This window comes from Schistocerca piceifrons, chromosome 3, assembly GCF_021461385.2.
Source record: "Schistocerca piceifrons isolate TAMUIC-IGC-003096 chromosome 3, iqSchPice1.1, whole genome shotgun sequence".
Classification (NCBI taxonomy): domain Eukaryota; kingdom Metazoa; phylum Arthropoda; class Insecta; order Orthoptera; family Acrididae; genus Schistocerca; species Schistocerca piceifrons.
The window spans coordinates 471,486,391-471,504,654 of record NC_060140.1 but is presented as its reverse complement, the minus strand read 5'-3'; the positions used below and the strand labels follow the sequence as shown (position 1 = coordinate 471,504,654).

The 18,264-nt window shown below is 38.5% G+C and overlaps 1 protein-coding gene across 4 annotated transcripts in view; it reads right to left on the bottom strand.

Annotated features, from left to right (window-relative positions):
* LOC124787734 (puromycin-sensitive aminopeptidase) overlaps positions 1–18,264 on the bottom strand; it is a 170,273-nt gene that overhangs the window by 76,192 nt on the left and 75,817 nt on the right. For all 4 annotated transcript variants that reach the window (XM_047254585.1, XM_047254583.1, XM_047254586.1 and 1 more), the window contains exon 9: positions 6,893–7,164. In XM_047254585.1, the coding sequence (XP_047110541.1) occupies positions 6,893–7,164 (272 nt within the window). The remainder of the gene's footprint in view (positions 1–6,892; positions 7,165–18,264) is intronic.

Sequence of the window (18,264 nt, the reverse complement as noted above, 5' to 3'; positions counted from 1 at the left end):
CAAACACATCGAGATGGCTGCAGTACACACACTTTGCCTTACAGAGCATCTGTCATGGATGTTTCTTTTTTGGAATTGTTCTGTTTGGCAGGAAAATCCATACTGGAAATAGGTCATTTCATATTGCGCAGTGTGTGCACAGGCTGGGTAATATACTGAGAGATTAATAGCAGTGAACAGCCCTTTTGCAAAGCTAAAATTATGCACGTTCTGCTCTGTCTAAGGCAAATATTCACATTCTGTTCATCAAAGAGACAAATTGAGTACACAAGACAGTTAAGTTTAATTCTTATCAGTAACCAAAGAAAGCTTACTGGTCAATAGGAGACAATTTTCACAGCGTCAAAAACAATCTTAAAACTAAACTCTGGCATAAAAAATATGATTTATCAGTTTTCCTAATACAGTGTAGTGCACTAAAGGAATCAGACCTTCAAGAATGCTGAAGCTAAATAATATTATGCAATCAAAATGCTAGACATTTGTGCTTCATTTTTCAAAGATTTGAAAACATCCTAAAATTGGATCCATGGAATAAGGAGAGGAAATACTGTTTTAGCTGGAAATCTATTGTGAGTGGGAGCAACAAACCACACTGAATCTCAAGATTGATGATGGAGAACAGAACATATGGCTGGATCATTTAAAAAAATGTTAATCACTCACAGAAGAATGAAAGTGGAGAAAATTGGGCTATGTACATGGAAAATGTGGAAAGGTGGAAGGGTGGAAGAACAATAATTTCTATCTACACCTGCATCTATATCCATACTCTGCAAGCCACCATATAGCGCACAGCAGATGGTAATTTGTATTACCACTAGTCATTTCCTTTCCTTTCCATTTGCAGAGTGAGGGAAAAACAACTGTTTAAATGCCTCCACAGAACCCCTAATTTCTCTTATCTTCGTGCTCCTTACGTGAAATGTACATTGGGGTGGATGTAGAATTGTTCTGCAGTCAACTTCAAATGCTGAGTCTCTAAATTTTCTCAACAGTGTTTTGAAAAAGAACATTGCCTTTTTACCACATGACCCCAGGAACATTTACAATGCCAACAAAGTTTATTTCCTATATAATTGACTTTTACCAAAAATACACTATGTTGAAGGAGAAAGATGCGACGAAAGTAAAAAAAGAGAGAGGACCAACAATGGTAAGGTTGCGCATGACTAGTGATGGAAGTGTTTAAGCCATGGCCACAGTTGAAATTACATGTTTCAGAATGTAAAAACCATTATCTTACACTAACAACTTCAATATCAGTTCCTGAGTGAATGCAGAAATTTTACAGATTATTATTATTATTATTATTATTAACAACAAAAATAATCAATATTTGACGATATAATGAAACTGGATAGATACTTATCAAGCAGCAGCAGGAGAACACATATATAAAAAAAGGTTTTACTTATGTAAGCTTTCGAAGCCAGTAGCTCCTCCTCCTGGCAGAAGGGTTGAAGGGGAAGAAAGAGGGATGAAGGAAAAGTACTGGGGATGTTTAGGAAAAGGGGTAGAGTTTGGAAAAGTCACCCAGAACCCTGATTCAGGGCAGACTTACCAGCTGAGATGAAAATGAAGACAATGTTGGGGACAGTACCGGATGAGATTTGAAAACCTAAGAGCTTAAAGGTGGAATACAGGGTAATATGCAAGACAGAAATTACTGCTAAAACATAGTGCACAAGTTAATAAGAGTGAAAAGGAAACTGCACTGTATGTAATAGAGGCGGGAGGGGGACAGCGAAAAACAGACAGGTCAGAAAATGAAAGATGTAGAAAACAAACGTAGTTAAGGAAGGAGTAGTTACTGTGAAGATATGCTGAGACAGAAGAAATTAACGTAAATTAAGGCCAGGGGGGTGGCGACAACCAAGGACATGCTGTTGCGCTAGTTCCCACCTGTGGAGTTCTGAGAAACTGGTGTGAGGGGGAAGAATCCAGATGGTGCATGTGGTGAAACAGGCACCAAGGTTATGACTGTCATGTTCCAGAGCATGCTGTGCAACAAGATATTGTCTGTTGCCAGTGTACACCCTCTGCCTATGCCCATTCATCGTAACAGATAACTTGGTGTTAATCATGCCAATGTAACTGGTTGGACACTCTTTACGAAACAGCTGGTATATGACATGTCATTTCACAGGTGGCTCTCCCTTTGATAGTGTATGTTTTGTCAGTTACAGGGCTGCTATAGGTTGTGGTAGGAGGGTGCATGGGGCAAGTCCTGCAGCAGGGACAGTGACACAAGGGTAGGAGCCATAGAGTATGGAGACAGGTGCAAAAGAAGCACAGTGTCTGACAAGGATACTGCAGGGATTGGGAGGCCGAAGAAAGGCTGTTCCAAGTGTGGTAAGCAAAATCTCTGACAAAACAGATCTCATTTCAGGGCACGATTTTAGGAAGACATGGCCTTGTCGAAGTAGCTGATCAATACATTAAAGACCATGGTAACACTGATTGACAAGTGGTGTACTCTGAGGTTGTTTTTTGGAGGGTCAGCAGTACCAGGATCAGATATGACGGCCCAGTAAATCTGCTTTTGAACTAGGCTGGTGGGGTAATTATGTCCAGTGAAGGTTAAGGTGAGAATGGTAACGTATTGCTCTTAAGTGTCTGCATCCGAACAAATATGTTTTCCTGAATGCCAAAGGCTGTATGGGAGGGAATGTTTGACATGAAATGGGTGGCAACTGTCAACATGTAAATACTGTTGTTGGTTAGTAGGTTTAATGTGGATAGAAGTGTGTAACTGGCTTTTGGTGAGGATGAGATCAACATCAAGGAAAGTGGCATGGGATTCGAAATAGGACAATGTGAAATTTAATTGGGAAAATGAATTCAGAGATTCCAGGAGTTTTAAAAGGTCAGTATCACCATGAATACATATGGCAAAGACGTCATCATCACATCTAAACCAAACAAGGGGTTGAAGGCTTATGGATCCCAGGAAAGCCCCCTCCAAGTGACCCATGAAAAGGTTGGCATAGGAAGGAGTCATCCTGGTTCCCATGGCCATATCCCTCACCTGTTTGTATGTTTGCCCCTCAAAGGTGAAGCAGTTGTTGATAAGTATAAAGTTGATTAACGTGAGTAGCAAGAATGCCTTAGGCTTTGGACCAGGTGGGCACTGACTGAGGATATGTTCAGCAGACAGACAACAGACATGGGGAATGGTGATGCAGAGGGAGGTGGCATCAATGGTGACAAGGAAGATGTGTGGTGGGAGTGGGATGGGCATGGATTTCAGATGATCTAGGGAAATGGTAATTAAGAGACCTTATGCGACTTGAAAAGAGCAACACAAGCAGAAAGGGAGGCAATGCCACTGCAAGAACTACAAACCACAACAAAATCAATGCCGAAGAGAATTTTGAGGTAATTAGGAAAAACAGAGGTTAGACGGAGTACTAACAATGCAGTAACTCAACAGGACAGTTCGTGCCTCTACAACAATTTCCATCGAGGAAATGCACATGCCTTGTTATGTTACTCTTGTTATGAAAGAAACTATGTAATTCCGCCATAATTATGTTTTTTATGTATCTACTACTTTCACAGTAAATATGATACATGCATGCTTCAGACATTGTATTATTATTTTCATGAAACCCTGCCTTTATATTTATTTCCAATTCTATATGTGTTATACCAAAGGAAGAATTAAACAACTTTTCTTGAACTTTTCAAAGCCTGGGGAAGAGTTCTACAAAGATATGTATTGAGAAGGTTACTTTTATGCTAAGCAGTATTTTAACTCCTATCAAACTGTGTTTTTAAGTCAAGTTTATTTACATGGCATTAAAATATGTTCTTCCTCTGACTCCGGGAAATTGCTTCAGCACTCTTAAGCAAAGAACTCCTTTAAGGAATATAAAATGTATCAAATTCAGATTTGCATTAAACATGTCACTGTAGATTAAACTCTACCAGCTGATTTGTCAAAGCTGTGTGAATAATCAAAACAGACATCCAACAGAAATGGTCAGCAAACATTAACTGAATAACATTTAGGGCTACCACACATGTAGACGCTATCTCATGAATTACAGGAGATGTTTCATCACAGATACGGTGTACATAATCTTCTGTTAAGAACTAAAATCCTAGCTATACCAAACAAGTTTTAGTTCACCGATGCAAAACTGCACAAGCACATAGAAAGTTTTTATTGGCAACACAGGTATAAAAAGTCAATTTTCATTCAGATTGATGCAAAAATATAAAGATAAAATAACACAAATAAGAGGGACCTGAAAAATTTACATCATTCGTGATAAATGCAAATTCTGCCACAAAATGCAAATTTATGTAATAAATGCTATTTCAAAGCACATAGTATCCAGATTAACTAAATCAACAGAGATAGTTTGAAATATCTATTTTCTGCATATAAATATGAAAAAAGTAAACTACTTCTGGTTATGGCAAATCATTTGTGTGGCAGCCATTACCAAATGCTGAGTGTACATCATTTTGCTTTGCAGTGTGCATAGATTGTTATTTCAAAATGAGCAAAGATAGCAATCCTGACCCATCATGAGGCTCAAGTACAACTTTCGTGACACCAGAAACAATCTGAGATCCCTATGTCAATTCTGCTTTCACAAGAACACAGATATGGGCAGGCTGATCTGTAAGTGGAAAGTGGGGCTTGTTCCCCCACGCAATGTTCCTTACCTGTTGGGATTTTTGAAGTTTTCTTTTGTTTACTCACAGCAGCCACTTGCTATGTTGTTGTTCCTGACCTATAACACCACGCTAAGAGTCTTCACGAAGAGTCTTCTTGTAAAGCATTAATAGTGTCATTTTTATTTCTACTTCCACTCTTAAGAACCTTGTCGATTCTATCTGTAGTGTTGTCAAGTATGGAAAGTGCTGGACAAAATAACAAAAATATTATGAAAAGGGCAAATCACTACTCACCATATAGAGGAGACATTCTAGTCGCAGATAGGCATAACAAAAATAATTTTCTGAATTGTGTACATGGGAACTCTCCCTGCAACATATCCTATGTTCCCACAACACTTCTCGCATCATCTTTTGTCAGTCCCCATCCTTCATCTATCTGTCCCCTTCTCTGCTCCAACTCCCCTCCTCTCCCATACTCAACCCTTCCCACGGCATCTAGCAAGCCTACTGTATCCCATCCACACTCCCACTAACAGAACTATACCTTTCCCACCTCCACTGGCTATGCCTCTCCCTCTCCATCTCAGCCTCTTGCTTACCCCACCACCTGGACCTGATTGCTTCTCCCATCAAGCACAGTTGCTGTCCACATTCTGGCCATATCGGCCAGAGAAAGTGGTCAGAATGAAATGAAATGAATGTGTGTGTGTGTGTGTGTGTGTGTGTGTGTGTGTGTGTGTGGTTTCTCTACTTCAGAAGGCCTTCTGGCTGAAAGCTTAATGTGCAGCAGTCTTTCATTGTGCCTGTCTGCACTCAGTGTCTTCCCCATAAGGTGAGTGACAATCTATTCTTTTCATAATACTGTTAAGTATGGATTGCACGCCTCACAAAAAGGCTCTGCAATATGCTATTCAGGGCTACGCTACAGATTCAAAACTAGTGTGCTATAGATTTTGTAATTATCAAATCGAGTGGGGAAAGATAGTGTCAAGAAACACCTTAAATCAGGAGAACATTTTCTTCACTGATGAGAAAATGCTGCTGCTTCTGAACAGAACCGATCATTTGATGAAAGCTTACTCAGAGGGGGCGGGGGGGAGGGAGGGGACCTGTTGAATTATTTGCAGAAACAAATATTTCACTCAGAAAGCTGTTATTGTAGGAATGAAAAATTTTATTTTCTTTAATTATTACTCTCTCTCTCTAATAATTATTTTTCTATAAATTTTGTGTTAAGGCACATAGAGCAGAAAACTTTAAAATAAATAAACAGAACTTGTTTTGCCAGAAACAGATACTTATTATGCCAAAAAAATATAGGCTAATTCCACTCAAAACGGATGCTAATTTCACCAAGTAATAGATGGCACATTTTCAAATCACTATTAATTACTTATTGTCATTATCAGTTAAATTTGCACACTTGGCTGTTGAACACTAACTATTGTATCTGGATGTTTATTTTTTAGCAGACTTTGTAAACTAAAGACTACGCCAAGAAAAATAGCCAATTTTTTGGATAAAAAGTGACCTATAAATGTAAATAGTTCTGTGACACAGCCACACCCACCAAATTCCATATGTTTTTATTAGCAGTTGCCTAAGTCAACAGTATAAAACTACAAAAGTTGAAAACTGACAAAACTGTTACTAACTTCCGTCCCTAAAAACAATGCTATTACAAGAAAATAAACATAATAATATTGTTAAGCAATTCATTTAAATACCATTTCCTTCGGCAACACATAAACAAACTAGTTACGCAAATCTGCAAAGAAACAAGAACAACTAATTTTTTCCCAATATTTTTTTTTCAGGTAACTGTCAACAGCATCAATATACTTGGAGAAATGCATCGCGCACACACACACACACACACACACACACACACACACACACACACACACACACACACACACACGCACCCGCGTGCGCACACACACACCGTGCTGTCTTACAAAACATTTACGCACTATTATTTTCTTATGTTTTCAAGTCAGCAATCGTGTATACTTTTCTGGTTAAATAGCATGTATGCCATATAAAGTTGTCACAATAGATTTTTCCACTGTGAAGAAGTACATGACTGAATCCGGTACTGAATACATGTATTGTAAGACAGCACAGTGTGTGTCATGCATTTCTCCAAGTAATTTTTTCCTAATTATTACCAGTGAATACCATTTATAACAAATTCTATGCCTTAACACCATGCTATATTATGTAGTATTAACAAAAAGAAAATTGTACAAACCATTGCAAAGAGGTCATCTAGTAATCCAAGTCTATCCAGAGGTGGCAGAGATTTGTTCTGGATAGCAGGTACAAACAGTTCCAGCATATCTGGTGGGTATTGTGTACGGTAGTACCCAACAGTACCAGGGTTAACTTTAACCCAGTCTGAAGCAGACACATTTTGAAGAGTGATGTTAGCTGAGCGTGTCTCTAATACAGTGCTGAAAGCAACGTCATGTGGATTCCGAGACGTACTCAGCATTATGGGAACCATCCATAGACAACCATTACCTGCAACATACAATTAAATTCTAAGCTTCTAGTAAAATAGTATATTGTGATACTATTACATGCATGAACAGACCAAAATGTAAGGACGTAATTGGTTAGTTTAGTATATTTCCCTTTTCTAAAAATAAATCACTGGGCAACAGCATAAAATGGAAGGCATATGTAAGAATCTCATTGGATATCAATGACACAAACAAGATTATGTGGAAGAAAAATCAGTGAAGCTGATTTACGAGATTTTTATCATCACATTCATCAACACTCCTACCTAGCCTACAATTATTTTCTTACACAAAAAGTAGAACTTTATAAAAATTGTAGCTTTACTTAATTTGTGCAACCATAGCTTTAACAGGAGCACCATACTGTGATACAAAAATACACTTCTGCTTGCCTGTTGGGTAACTATAGAATACTAGCCTGTCTGTCTGCACCCAGCCAACATCCAGCTTTTAACTCACACGGAACTGTGTGCCCCTCCATTCAAAACCTACCTGCCTGACATGGCTGTACACATACCCACAATAAAGATGACACAGTAACTGTCATTTTAATCTAAGTACAGTTTCAATATTATCTTTGATGTGTTTACTGCCGCAGCTAGTAACTAGAACACTGCAATATCTTTTGTGAAAGTCAAACCTAGAGTCTAGAAAATTGCCCACCCTCCTTAAAGCTTTCCTTCCCCTATTTTTTCTTTCTTGTACACAGATTATCTGTAACTGATATCATTCAAACACTAATTCTGATGTTTCTATTTATATTTCTTACTATTTGCACTTGAAACTGCAATTCTCCACACTTTAATTAGCCTTTAAAAATCTTCTAACACAGGGCTCACAAACTATTATTTATGTAACCAACACAGACGCAATACATTCAAATTACCAAGTTAAACCACAACCTCCCTGAAGCAAAATCTACTGAATCATGTGTATTTTTATCAGCAGGAGTTCTAGTACCTGTACTACACTCTGTAAAAGTTGCATCTATATCACATGGTATGACTTACTACGGAAAATTTTATTGAATAACAGGGCATGGTGCAGTTTGAAGCATGAACATTTCAAAATATTTTACCAAAATGTATTGGCTAAGTAACACTTTAATTACATTTAAAAGTCACAGATGTGTTAAAAATCTCCTTTAATACCATATTGTGTGGTATATTGTTACATACCATTTGGGCGATGTTCTTAAGGACAATATTATGGAAATGGAAGAGGATGTAGATGTAGATGAAGATGAAATGGGAGATATGATACTGCGTGAAGAGTTTGACAGAGCACTGAAAGACCTGAGTCGAAGCAAGGCCCCTGGAGTAGACAACATTCCATTAGAACTACTGACGGCCTTGGGAGAGCCAGTCCTGACAAAACTCTACCATCTGGTGGGCAAGATGTATGAGACAGGCGAAATACCCTCAGACTTCAAGAAGAATATAATAATTCCAATTCCAAAGAAAGCAGGTGTTGACAGATGTGAAAATTACCAAACTATCAGCTTAATAAGTCACAGCTGCAAAGTACTAACGTGAATTCTTTACAGACGAATGGAAAAACTGGTAGAAGCCGACCTTGGGGAAGATCAGTTTGGATTCCGTAGAAATGTTGGAACACGTGAGGCAATACTGACCCTACAACTTATCTTCGAAGAAAGGCAAACCTACGTTTCTAGCATTTGTAGACTTAGAGAAAGCTTTTGACAATGTTGATTGGAATACTCTCTTTCAAATTCTGAAGGTGGCAGAGGTAAAATACATGGAGCGAAAGGCTATTTACAATTTGTACAGAAACCAGATGGCAGTTGTAAGAATCCAGGGGTATGAAAGGGAAGCAGCGGTTGGGAAGGGAGTGAGACAGGGTTGTAGCCTATCCCTGATGTTACTCAATCTGTATATTGAGCAAGCAGTAAAGAAAACAAACGAAAAGTTAGGAGTAGGTATATAAATCCATGGAGAAGAAATAGAAACTTTGAGGTTCACCGATGACATTGTAATTCTGTCAGAGACAGCAAAGGACTTGGAAGAGCAGTTGAACGGAATGGACAGTGTCTTGAAAGGAGGATATAAGATGAACATCAACAAAAGCAAAACGAGTATAATGGAATGTAGTCCAATTAAGTTTGGTGATGCTGAGGGAATCAGATCAGGAAATGAGACACTGAAGTAGTAAAGGAGTTTTGCTATTTGGGGAGCAAAATAACTGATGATGGTCGAAGTAGAGAGGATATAAAATGTAGACTGGCAATGGCAAGAAAAGCATTTCTGAAGAAGAGAAATTTGTTAACATCGCGTATAGATTTAAGTGTCAGGAAGTCGTTTCTGAAAGTATTTGTATGGAGTGTAGCCATGTATGGAAGTGAAACATGGACAATAAATAGTTTGGACAGAAAGAGAATAGAAGCTTCCGAAATGTGGTGCTACAGAAGAATGCTGAAGATTAGATGGGTAGATCACATAACTAATGAGGAAGTATTGAACAGAATTGGGGAGAAGAGGAGCTTGTGGCACAACTTGACTAGAAGAAGGGATCGGTTGGTAGGACATGTTCTGAGACATCGAGGGATCACCAATTTAGTATTGGAGGGCAGCGTGGAGGGTAAAAATTGTAGAGGGAGACCAAGAGATGAATACACTAAGCAGATTCAGAAGGATGTAGGTTGCAGTAGGTACTGGGAGATGATGAAGCTTGCACAGGATAGAGTAGCATGGAGAGCTGCATCAAACCAGTCTCAGAACTGAAGACAACAACAACAACAACAACAACAACAAAAACCATTTGGGGCCAATATGTGGACACACAAAACAATGCAGGCAGATCCAGTGAAGCTTCTGAGAAAAACCATCATCATCATCATCATCATCATCATCATCATCATCATCATCATCATCATCATCTAAGACTGATTATGCCTTTCAGCGTTCAGTCTGGAGCATAGTCCCCCTTATAAAATTCCTCCATGATCCCCTATTCAGTGCTAGCATTGGTGCCTCTTCTGATGTTAAACCTATTACTTCAAAATCATTCTTAAGCGAATCCAGGTACCTTCTCCTTGGTCTGCCCCGACTCCTCCTACCCTCTACTGCTGAACCCATGAGTCTCTTGGGTAACCTTGCTTCTCCCATGCATGTAACATGACCCCACCATCTAAGCCTGTTCACTCTGACTGCTTCATCTATAGAGTTCATTCCCAGTTTTTCTTTGATTTCCTCATTGTGGACACCCTCCTGCCATTGTTCCCATCTACTAGTACCTGCAATCATCCTAGCTACTTTCATATCCGTAACCTCAACCTTGTTTATAAGGTAACCTGAATCCACCCAGCTTTCGCTCCCATACAACAAAGTTGGTCGAAAGATTGAACGGTACACAGATAACTTAGTCGTGGTACTGACTTCCTTCTTGCAGAAGAGAGTAGATCGTAGCTGAGTGCTCACTGCATTAGCTTTGCTACACCTCGCTTCCAGTTCTTTCACTATGTTGCCATCCTGTGAGAATATACATCCTAAGTACTTGAAACTGCCCACCTGTTCTAACTTTGTTCCTCCTATTTGGCACTCAATCCGTTTATATTTCTTTCCCACAGACATTACTTTTGTTTTGGAGATGCTAATCTTCATACCATAGTCCTTACATTTCTGTTCTAGCTCTGAAATATTACTTTGCAAACTTTCAATCGAATCTGCCATCACAACTAAGTCATCTGCATATGCAAGACTGCTTATTTTGTGTTCACATATCTTAATATCACCCAGCCAATCTATTGTTTTCAACATATGATCCATAAATAATATGATCAACAGTGGAGACAGGTTGCAGCCTTGTCTTACCCCTGAAACTACTCTGAACCATGAACTCAATTTACCATCAACTCTAACTGCTGCCTGACTATCCATGTAAAGACCTTTAATTGCTTGCAAAAGTTTGCCTCCTATTCCATAATCTCGTAGAACAGACAATAACTTCCTCCTAGGAACCCGGTCATATGCCTTTTCTAGATCTATAAAGCATAGATACAGTTCCCTGTTCCACTCATAACACTTCTCCATTATTTGCCGTAAGCTAAAGATCTGGTCCTGACAACCTCTAAGAGTCCTAAACCCACACTGATTTTCATCCAATTGGTCCTCAACTAATACTCGCACTTTACCTGAGAAGATTTTACCCACAACGCTGATTAAAGAGATACCTCTGTAGTTGTTACAATCTTTTCTGTTTCCATGTTTAAAGATTGGTGTGGTTACTGCTTTTGTCCAGTCTGATGGAACCTGTCCCGACTCCCAGGCCATTTCAATTATCCTGTGTAGCCATTTAAGACCTGACATTCCACTGTATTTGATGAGTTCCGACTTAATTTCATCCACCCCAGCCACTTTATTGCACTGCAATCTATTGACTATTTTCTCCACTTCCTCAAATGTGATCCTATTTCCATAATCATTCCTATCCCATTCTACCTCGAAATCTGAAACATTACTGATAGTATTTTCACCTACATTGAGCAACTCTTTAAAATATTCCCTCCATCTGCCCAAGGAGTCCACAGGATTCACCAGCAGTTTTCCTGACCTGTCCAAAATACTTGTCATTTCCTTCTTACCTCCCTTTCGCAGACTGCTAATTACACCCCAGAATGGTTTTCCAGCAGCTTGACCCATAGTCTCCAACCTGTTTCCAAAGTCTTCCCAAGATTTCTTCTTGGATGCTGCAATTATCTGTTTGGCTTTGTTTCTTTCTTTAACATAACTTTCTCTGTCTACCTGAGTTCTAGTATGTAGCCATTTTTGATACGCCTTCTTTTTCCTTTTACAGGCTGCCTTGACTGTGTCATTCCACCAAGCTGTTTGCTTCATCCTACTTTTACACACTACTGTCCCAAGACATTCTTTAGCCACTTCTAGTACTGTGTCCCTGTACCTTGTCCATTCCTTTTCCAATGACTGTAATTGACTACATTCAACTAACTGGTACCTTTCTGAGATCGCTGTTATGTACTTGTGCCTGATTTCCTTATCCTGAAGTTTCTCCACTCTTACCCTCCTACATATGGACCTGACCTCCTGCAATTTCAGCCTCACAATCCCAATTTCACTGCAGATTAAATGGTGATCAGTGTCATCAAAGAATCCCCTGAATACACGTGTGTCCCTCATAGCCTTCCTGGATTCCTGATATGATATTATATAATCAATACTAACGAAGAGATAGAGGGGCTACCAAGTACTTACCTCAGCTCAGTACAGCCAATAGATACACAAAAAACAGAACCAAAATTTACGTTCCTAGCTTTCGGAACAAATGTTCCTTCATCAGGGAGGAGAGAGGGGAAGAAAGGGAAGAAGGGAAAGTAGATTCAGTTACTTACAACCCAGACTCAGAATATGTCCGAGATGCCCAGCCTTATTCCAAAGTAACTGGTATCCCGACTGTTGGGACCACTTACTTGGCCACTCACTCATACGTTGCCTGTGGTTCATGAACTAGGACATGACTACAGGAACCCACACCATGAACCAGATACAACCATTTTTTATGGTAAGTTACATTTCTTATTATTATTATTATTGTTCATTTTTTAACCTATTCCAGAATTACCCCTACTTAATTTTGTGTTGACAGCTCTGAAATGCCCTGACCAGATATCCTATTCTTCCTTCCACAGTGTTTTAATAATTCTCACTACATATATCTTTCCATTACAAAGGAAAGTACAGAAGAAATGCTTCAGTTTCCTTTTCACACCACTGCAAAGATGAGTGATTTAGATATTAGTGTCATTTTCATTGAGAAACAGCTAAAATCGGTGACATTGAACAAGGATTAAGGGCATGAAGAAACCCTTGTCATATCCTATATACAATTTCCACCTCAGTTAGATCCTGTTTTCACTGTAATACATTACACTGTAGATACCTTGAGCTAACTAACTGTACCCAGTGATTGGAAGGAAGGACAGGACATACCTATCTACAAAAAGGATACCAGAAGTGTTTAACAGAACTACCATACTATCTCATTGACGTCCATGCATTACAGAACATCAGAACAGACTCTGAAATCTGTATTTCAACAGAATTACCTACTAGATGCAAACCCACAAAGATTCTGATCATGCATGCAGCGTGAAATTTTGGGTGAAGGATGTAGGGACAAATGATTACCATAGGTTGAGGCCAGCATGATTTCTGGAGCAGTGAATGTGTTGTAAGGATAGCATCTAGCGGTGGCGGCGGCAGCAGGGACAAACCAGGTGGCCTGAACTGTGAAGCAGCCATTGAAATTTGGTAGGTTATGTTCATCTGCATGCTGTGCATGGTGCTCCATTTTGCTCCTGGCCATGTGTCATCTTTATGATGAGCATCACTCTATCCTTTCTGTAACTGTTGACTTTTTTTTTTGTCATCAGTTTTCTGACTGGTTTGATGTGGCCCACCATGAATTCCTCTTCTGATACAAACTCAAACTCAGATTAGCAGTTGCAACCTATTTTTCAATTATTTACAGGATGTATGCTATCTTCCCCTACAGTTTTTGCCCTCTAGAGCTCCCTCTAGTAACACAGAAGTCATCCCCTGATGTCTTAACCCATGTCCTAACAACCTGACCCTTCTCCTTATCAGTGTTTTCCACATATTCCTTTCCTCTTCATTTCCAGGCAAATCCTCCTCATTCCTTAGCTTATGGGCCCACGTAATTTTCAACATTTATCTACAGCACAATCTCAAATGCATCGATTCTCTTTTTTCTGGTTTTTCTGCAGCTCATGTTTCACTATCATACAAGGCTGTGCTCCAAGCATACATTCTCAGAATTTTCTTCCTCAAATGAATGACTATGTTTGATACAAGTAGACTCCTCTTGGCCAGAGAACACCTTTTAGCCAGAGCTAGTCTCCTTTTGATGTCCTTTTGCTCCATCCATTATTGGTTGTTTTGCTGCCTAGGTAGTAGAATTACTTAACTTCATCAACCTCGTGACCATCAATTCCAATCTCAAGTTTCTCACTCTTTTCATTTCTGCTACTTTTCATTAATTTCATCTTTCCTTAGATTTACTCTCAATTCATATTCTGTACTCATTAGATTGATCACTGCATTCAGCAGATCACTCACAATAGCAATGTCATCAGCAATGTGTATCATTAATATACTTTCACCTTCAATTTTAATCCGATTCCTGAATTTTCATCATTGCTGCTATGCTGTACAGAGTGAATAGTAGGGGCAAAAGACCACATCCCTGTATTACACTGTTTTTAATCCAAGCAATTTGTTCTTGGTTATTCACTTATTATTCACTCTTAGCAGTTGTAAATATTGTGTATTACCACTCTCTTGCTATAGTTTACCCCTATTTTCCTCAGAATTTCAAATATCTTGCACCATTTTACATTGTTTAACACATTTTCCAGGTCAACAAATCATACAAACGGCTCTTCATTTTTCTTTAGTCTTGCTTCCATTATGAACAACAACATCAGAATTGCCTCCCTCGTGCATTTACCTTTCCTAAAGCCAAACTGATCATAAGTAATACATCTTCAATTTTCTTTACCATTTTTATTTTTGTCAATAAGTTGGATGCATGACCTGCTAAGCTGATTGTGTGGTAATTCTCGCACTTCTCAACTCTTGGAGTCTTTGGAATTGCATGGATGATATTTCTCCAAAAGTCAGACGGTATATTGCCAGACTCAAACATTCTACACACCAACATGAATTATTGTTTTGTTGCCACTTCCCCCAATGATTTTAGATATTCTGATGGAATGTTGTCTACCCATTGTGCCTTATTTCATCTCAAGTCTTCCAAAGCTCTTTTAAATTCTGATTCTAATACTGAATCCTCTATCTTTTCTAACTAGACTCCTGCTTCTTCTTCTTCTTCTTCTTCTTCTTCTTCTATCGCATCTGGCAAATCTACCCCTTCATGAAGGCCTTCAAAGTACTTTTTCCACCTATCTACCCTCTTCCCTGAATTTATCAGTGGACTTCTCATTGCATTCTCAATGTTACCACCCTCACTTTTAATTTCAGCAAACATTGTTGTGACTTTCCTACACACTGAATTAGTCCTTCTGACTATCATTTCTTTTTCGATTTCTTCTGAGAAAAATGTGAAGGGAAATAGCCTTACAACTGACACATGCAGGTCTAGTCCCTACATGTAATCTGGGGAGCATACATTACAGATCTGCAGATGGAACGAGTCAAACCCTGGACTAGCCCCGAAGACAAAATACAGAGAAAGTGCAGGCAGTAACTAGAGTGTTATAGGATAGTGCAGACACAGTACAGTGTTCGGTGGAGAAGAAATGACAACAAATATGGACAAATACTTATGGCTGGTGTCAAGGAGTCTATGAGGAGTGGTCTATTTCTCTCTTATCATTGCTCCTATCCTTCACACTTATACAAAATTCATGCAAAAATAGCTAAGAGGTGTGTGGGTTCAGAATGGAATCTGGAACATATACTTTTTCATTGTAAGAATACAGATCTTGATTCTGAACTCTGCAGGAGTGCTGCCAGAAAACTATTCTGCTAAGAAATGTTGCATGTGAAGCACTGTGGGTCTTTGAAGTATATATGGAAAACACTGCAAGTATATAAGGTGTAATCATAAATATTTATCATCATTATCTCGAAACATTAAAGTTCCATAATTAGTCTTTCGTTTGTTTACGTGGTACATGTCTGCTGTCCTGGCACACACTGAAACCCCTGCACCACACCATGCCATCAGAGGAGACACAACAGAATAGTACAGTGTACTGATGAAGTGGAGTATTGTGTGGTAATTCAATTTCTGCACGGTAGGGGAAAAACATCCATGTTTTGAAGTATATGGCAATAAAAAAAGCATATGACATAGTGGTTAGGTGGTGCGGACATTACCATTTTGGTCACACAACTCTGAATGACAAGGAACAAAGCGGGAGAACTTCTCTTTGTGAAGAAACAGGAATCACATGAAAGAGAGGGCTATGGAGCTCAAAGGTCAATGTAGTACAAAAGTACAAATCAGCCATTGTTTAGTTTTCCACATCTTGTATGGTATTCTAAACATAACAACAGCAGCCACACTTACATTCAACAATGCACACAACTATTCATAAAGCCTGCCAACCAAGGCTGCAGCAGATATGTTGGGTGCCACTATGAACTACAAAGGAGAAAAGTAAGCAACATGGATTCACCACTGCTGACAAAGGCAAAAAACCAACAATCATCAGGCAATGTAATACTGAGTGCCTTCTGGGGTGCTAACATATTATGCCTGTGAGAGACAAACTGTCACATGAGCATACTATTGAAATCTTTCCAATGAGTATACAGGAGGTTGTCACATTGAAGCACTGCAGGAAGCTACCTTAGGGTTTGTTTCTGCTATACACTGTCACCCCAGCTCATTCTGCACACGTAACACACACTGCTTCTTTGGGCGATCAAACTTTGACTCACCTCTGACATGGCATCCAGTAACTCCTTCCTCTTTCCTCAGATGAAGAAACTAGTGTATGGCAGGCATTTCCAAGAAAGAAGACTAGTTAAATTTCGATTTGGAACTGTCTGAACAGTCACAATGCAAACTTCTACAATGAAGACCTCCACCAAGTCAGTCATTGGGAAAAATATGTCGTACTGAACGTGCAGCGAGGGAAAAGTGCAAAGAGTTATGGTCACAGCCAATTTTTTTGGGGTAATACTTGAAACACTAAGACTATTACTTGTGCATCACCACAAAGACGTGCCATACAATACTCAGAGAAAAACAAACCACAATAGCAAGTAAATGTAAATCACGGCCACTGCAAGGATGCCGCAAAGTCAACAAGAACATTCTGTGAGACCTAGACTATATAGCACTTGAGTCAATCCATACCAAGTGGTCCAAGAAAAAATAATTGGTTGCTTGAGTATCTGAGAAAAATTTTATATTTGTTCAGTGAATTCCCAATGTTTAGTAGTTGCAAAAATATTTTTTAAGAAATTATTGTTTATTATTTTGAACTGGTGGCCATATTTGTTCCACTCTGCATGTGTTTTTTGGTATTTGCAAGCATCTACATTTTTTTACAATTATTCAGTAGTGGACTGTCCTAAGCCTTTCAGATAAAATGCATTTATTTCAACACACTCTGGGCTACAATTTAACATCATTATCACTTCGCTGAATGTATTCTTTAATATATTTTTAATAGTTCAAAGTTATCAGCCACAAATTAAAAAACTCAATTTTTGAACAGTAGTTTTCCAAAGAAAGATTAATTTCTCAGCATTAATATTTTTTCTGCTATTACACTGTATAGTATAGTTACTTTTTATAGAGTATCAGTGATGAGCAACTTACACTTAAAAATATACACTATTTTAAAAAATGGATTTGTTTTTAATTTTTCCTTTTTGTGGCCTGTAATATCTTTGTTGGAGGACCAGATAAAAATCTGAAAATTTCCCAGTTAATAGACCTTTACAACATCAAACTTCAGTATAATTTTCAACTTTGAGATTCAATTGGATAATATGGAAAGTAATTACAAACACGAGTCAAAAATACATTTTTTAACATCTGCGATATCCAGGCTTATGGAATAAAAGACATCAGTTACAGTATATAATTTAAACGTATCTATGATTACTTACTTTTTTTAATTGAAAATAAGCCTACTAATTACATCGTATTGTTCTCTTGTTATTTGTTTTTAGTACATCACTCATTGAACATTTGATAAATTTGTTCACTCCATTTGGGTGTTAGATTATAAGTTCGCCCAGTCATAGTTGTAAATTCCATGGGAGACAGCTTCCTTAGTACATTTTTAAGTGGCATCCAAACTTGATCCTTCTCAATTTTTTTAAAAGATGTCCTTAGTCCTGGAGGGTAATAAAATAGAACATGTACATCTTGGTTTTGACAGTCAATATTATCAACTTTGCCAATCCACCACTGCTCATCGTAAACACAAGCCACTATGTCTTTATTTTGAAGAACCAGTTGTACAAGTTTTCCACACTGATGAAGTTCACTATCAGGCGAAGTGGATGTGATCTTACACTTCAGTAAGTTGTGTGAATGGGGTACATAACAACGAAAA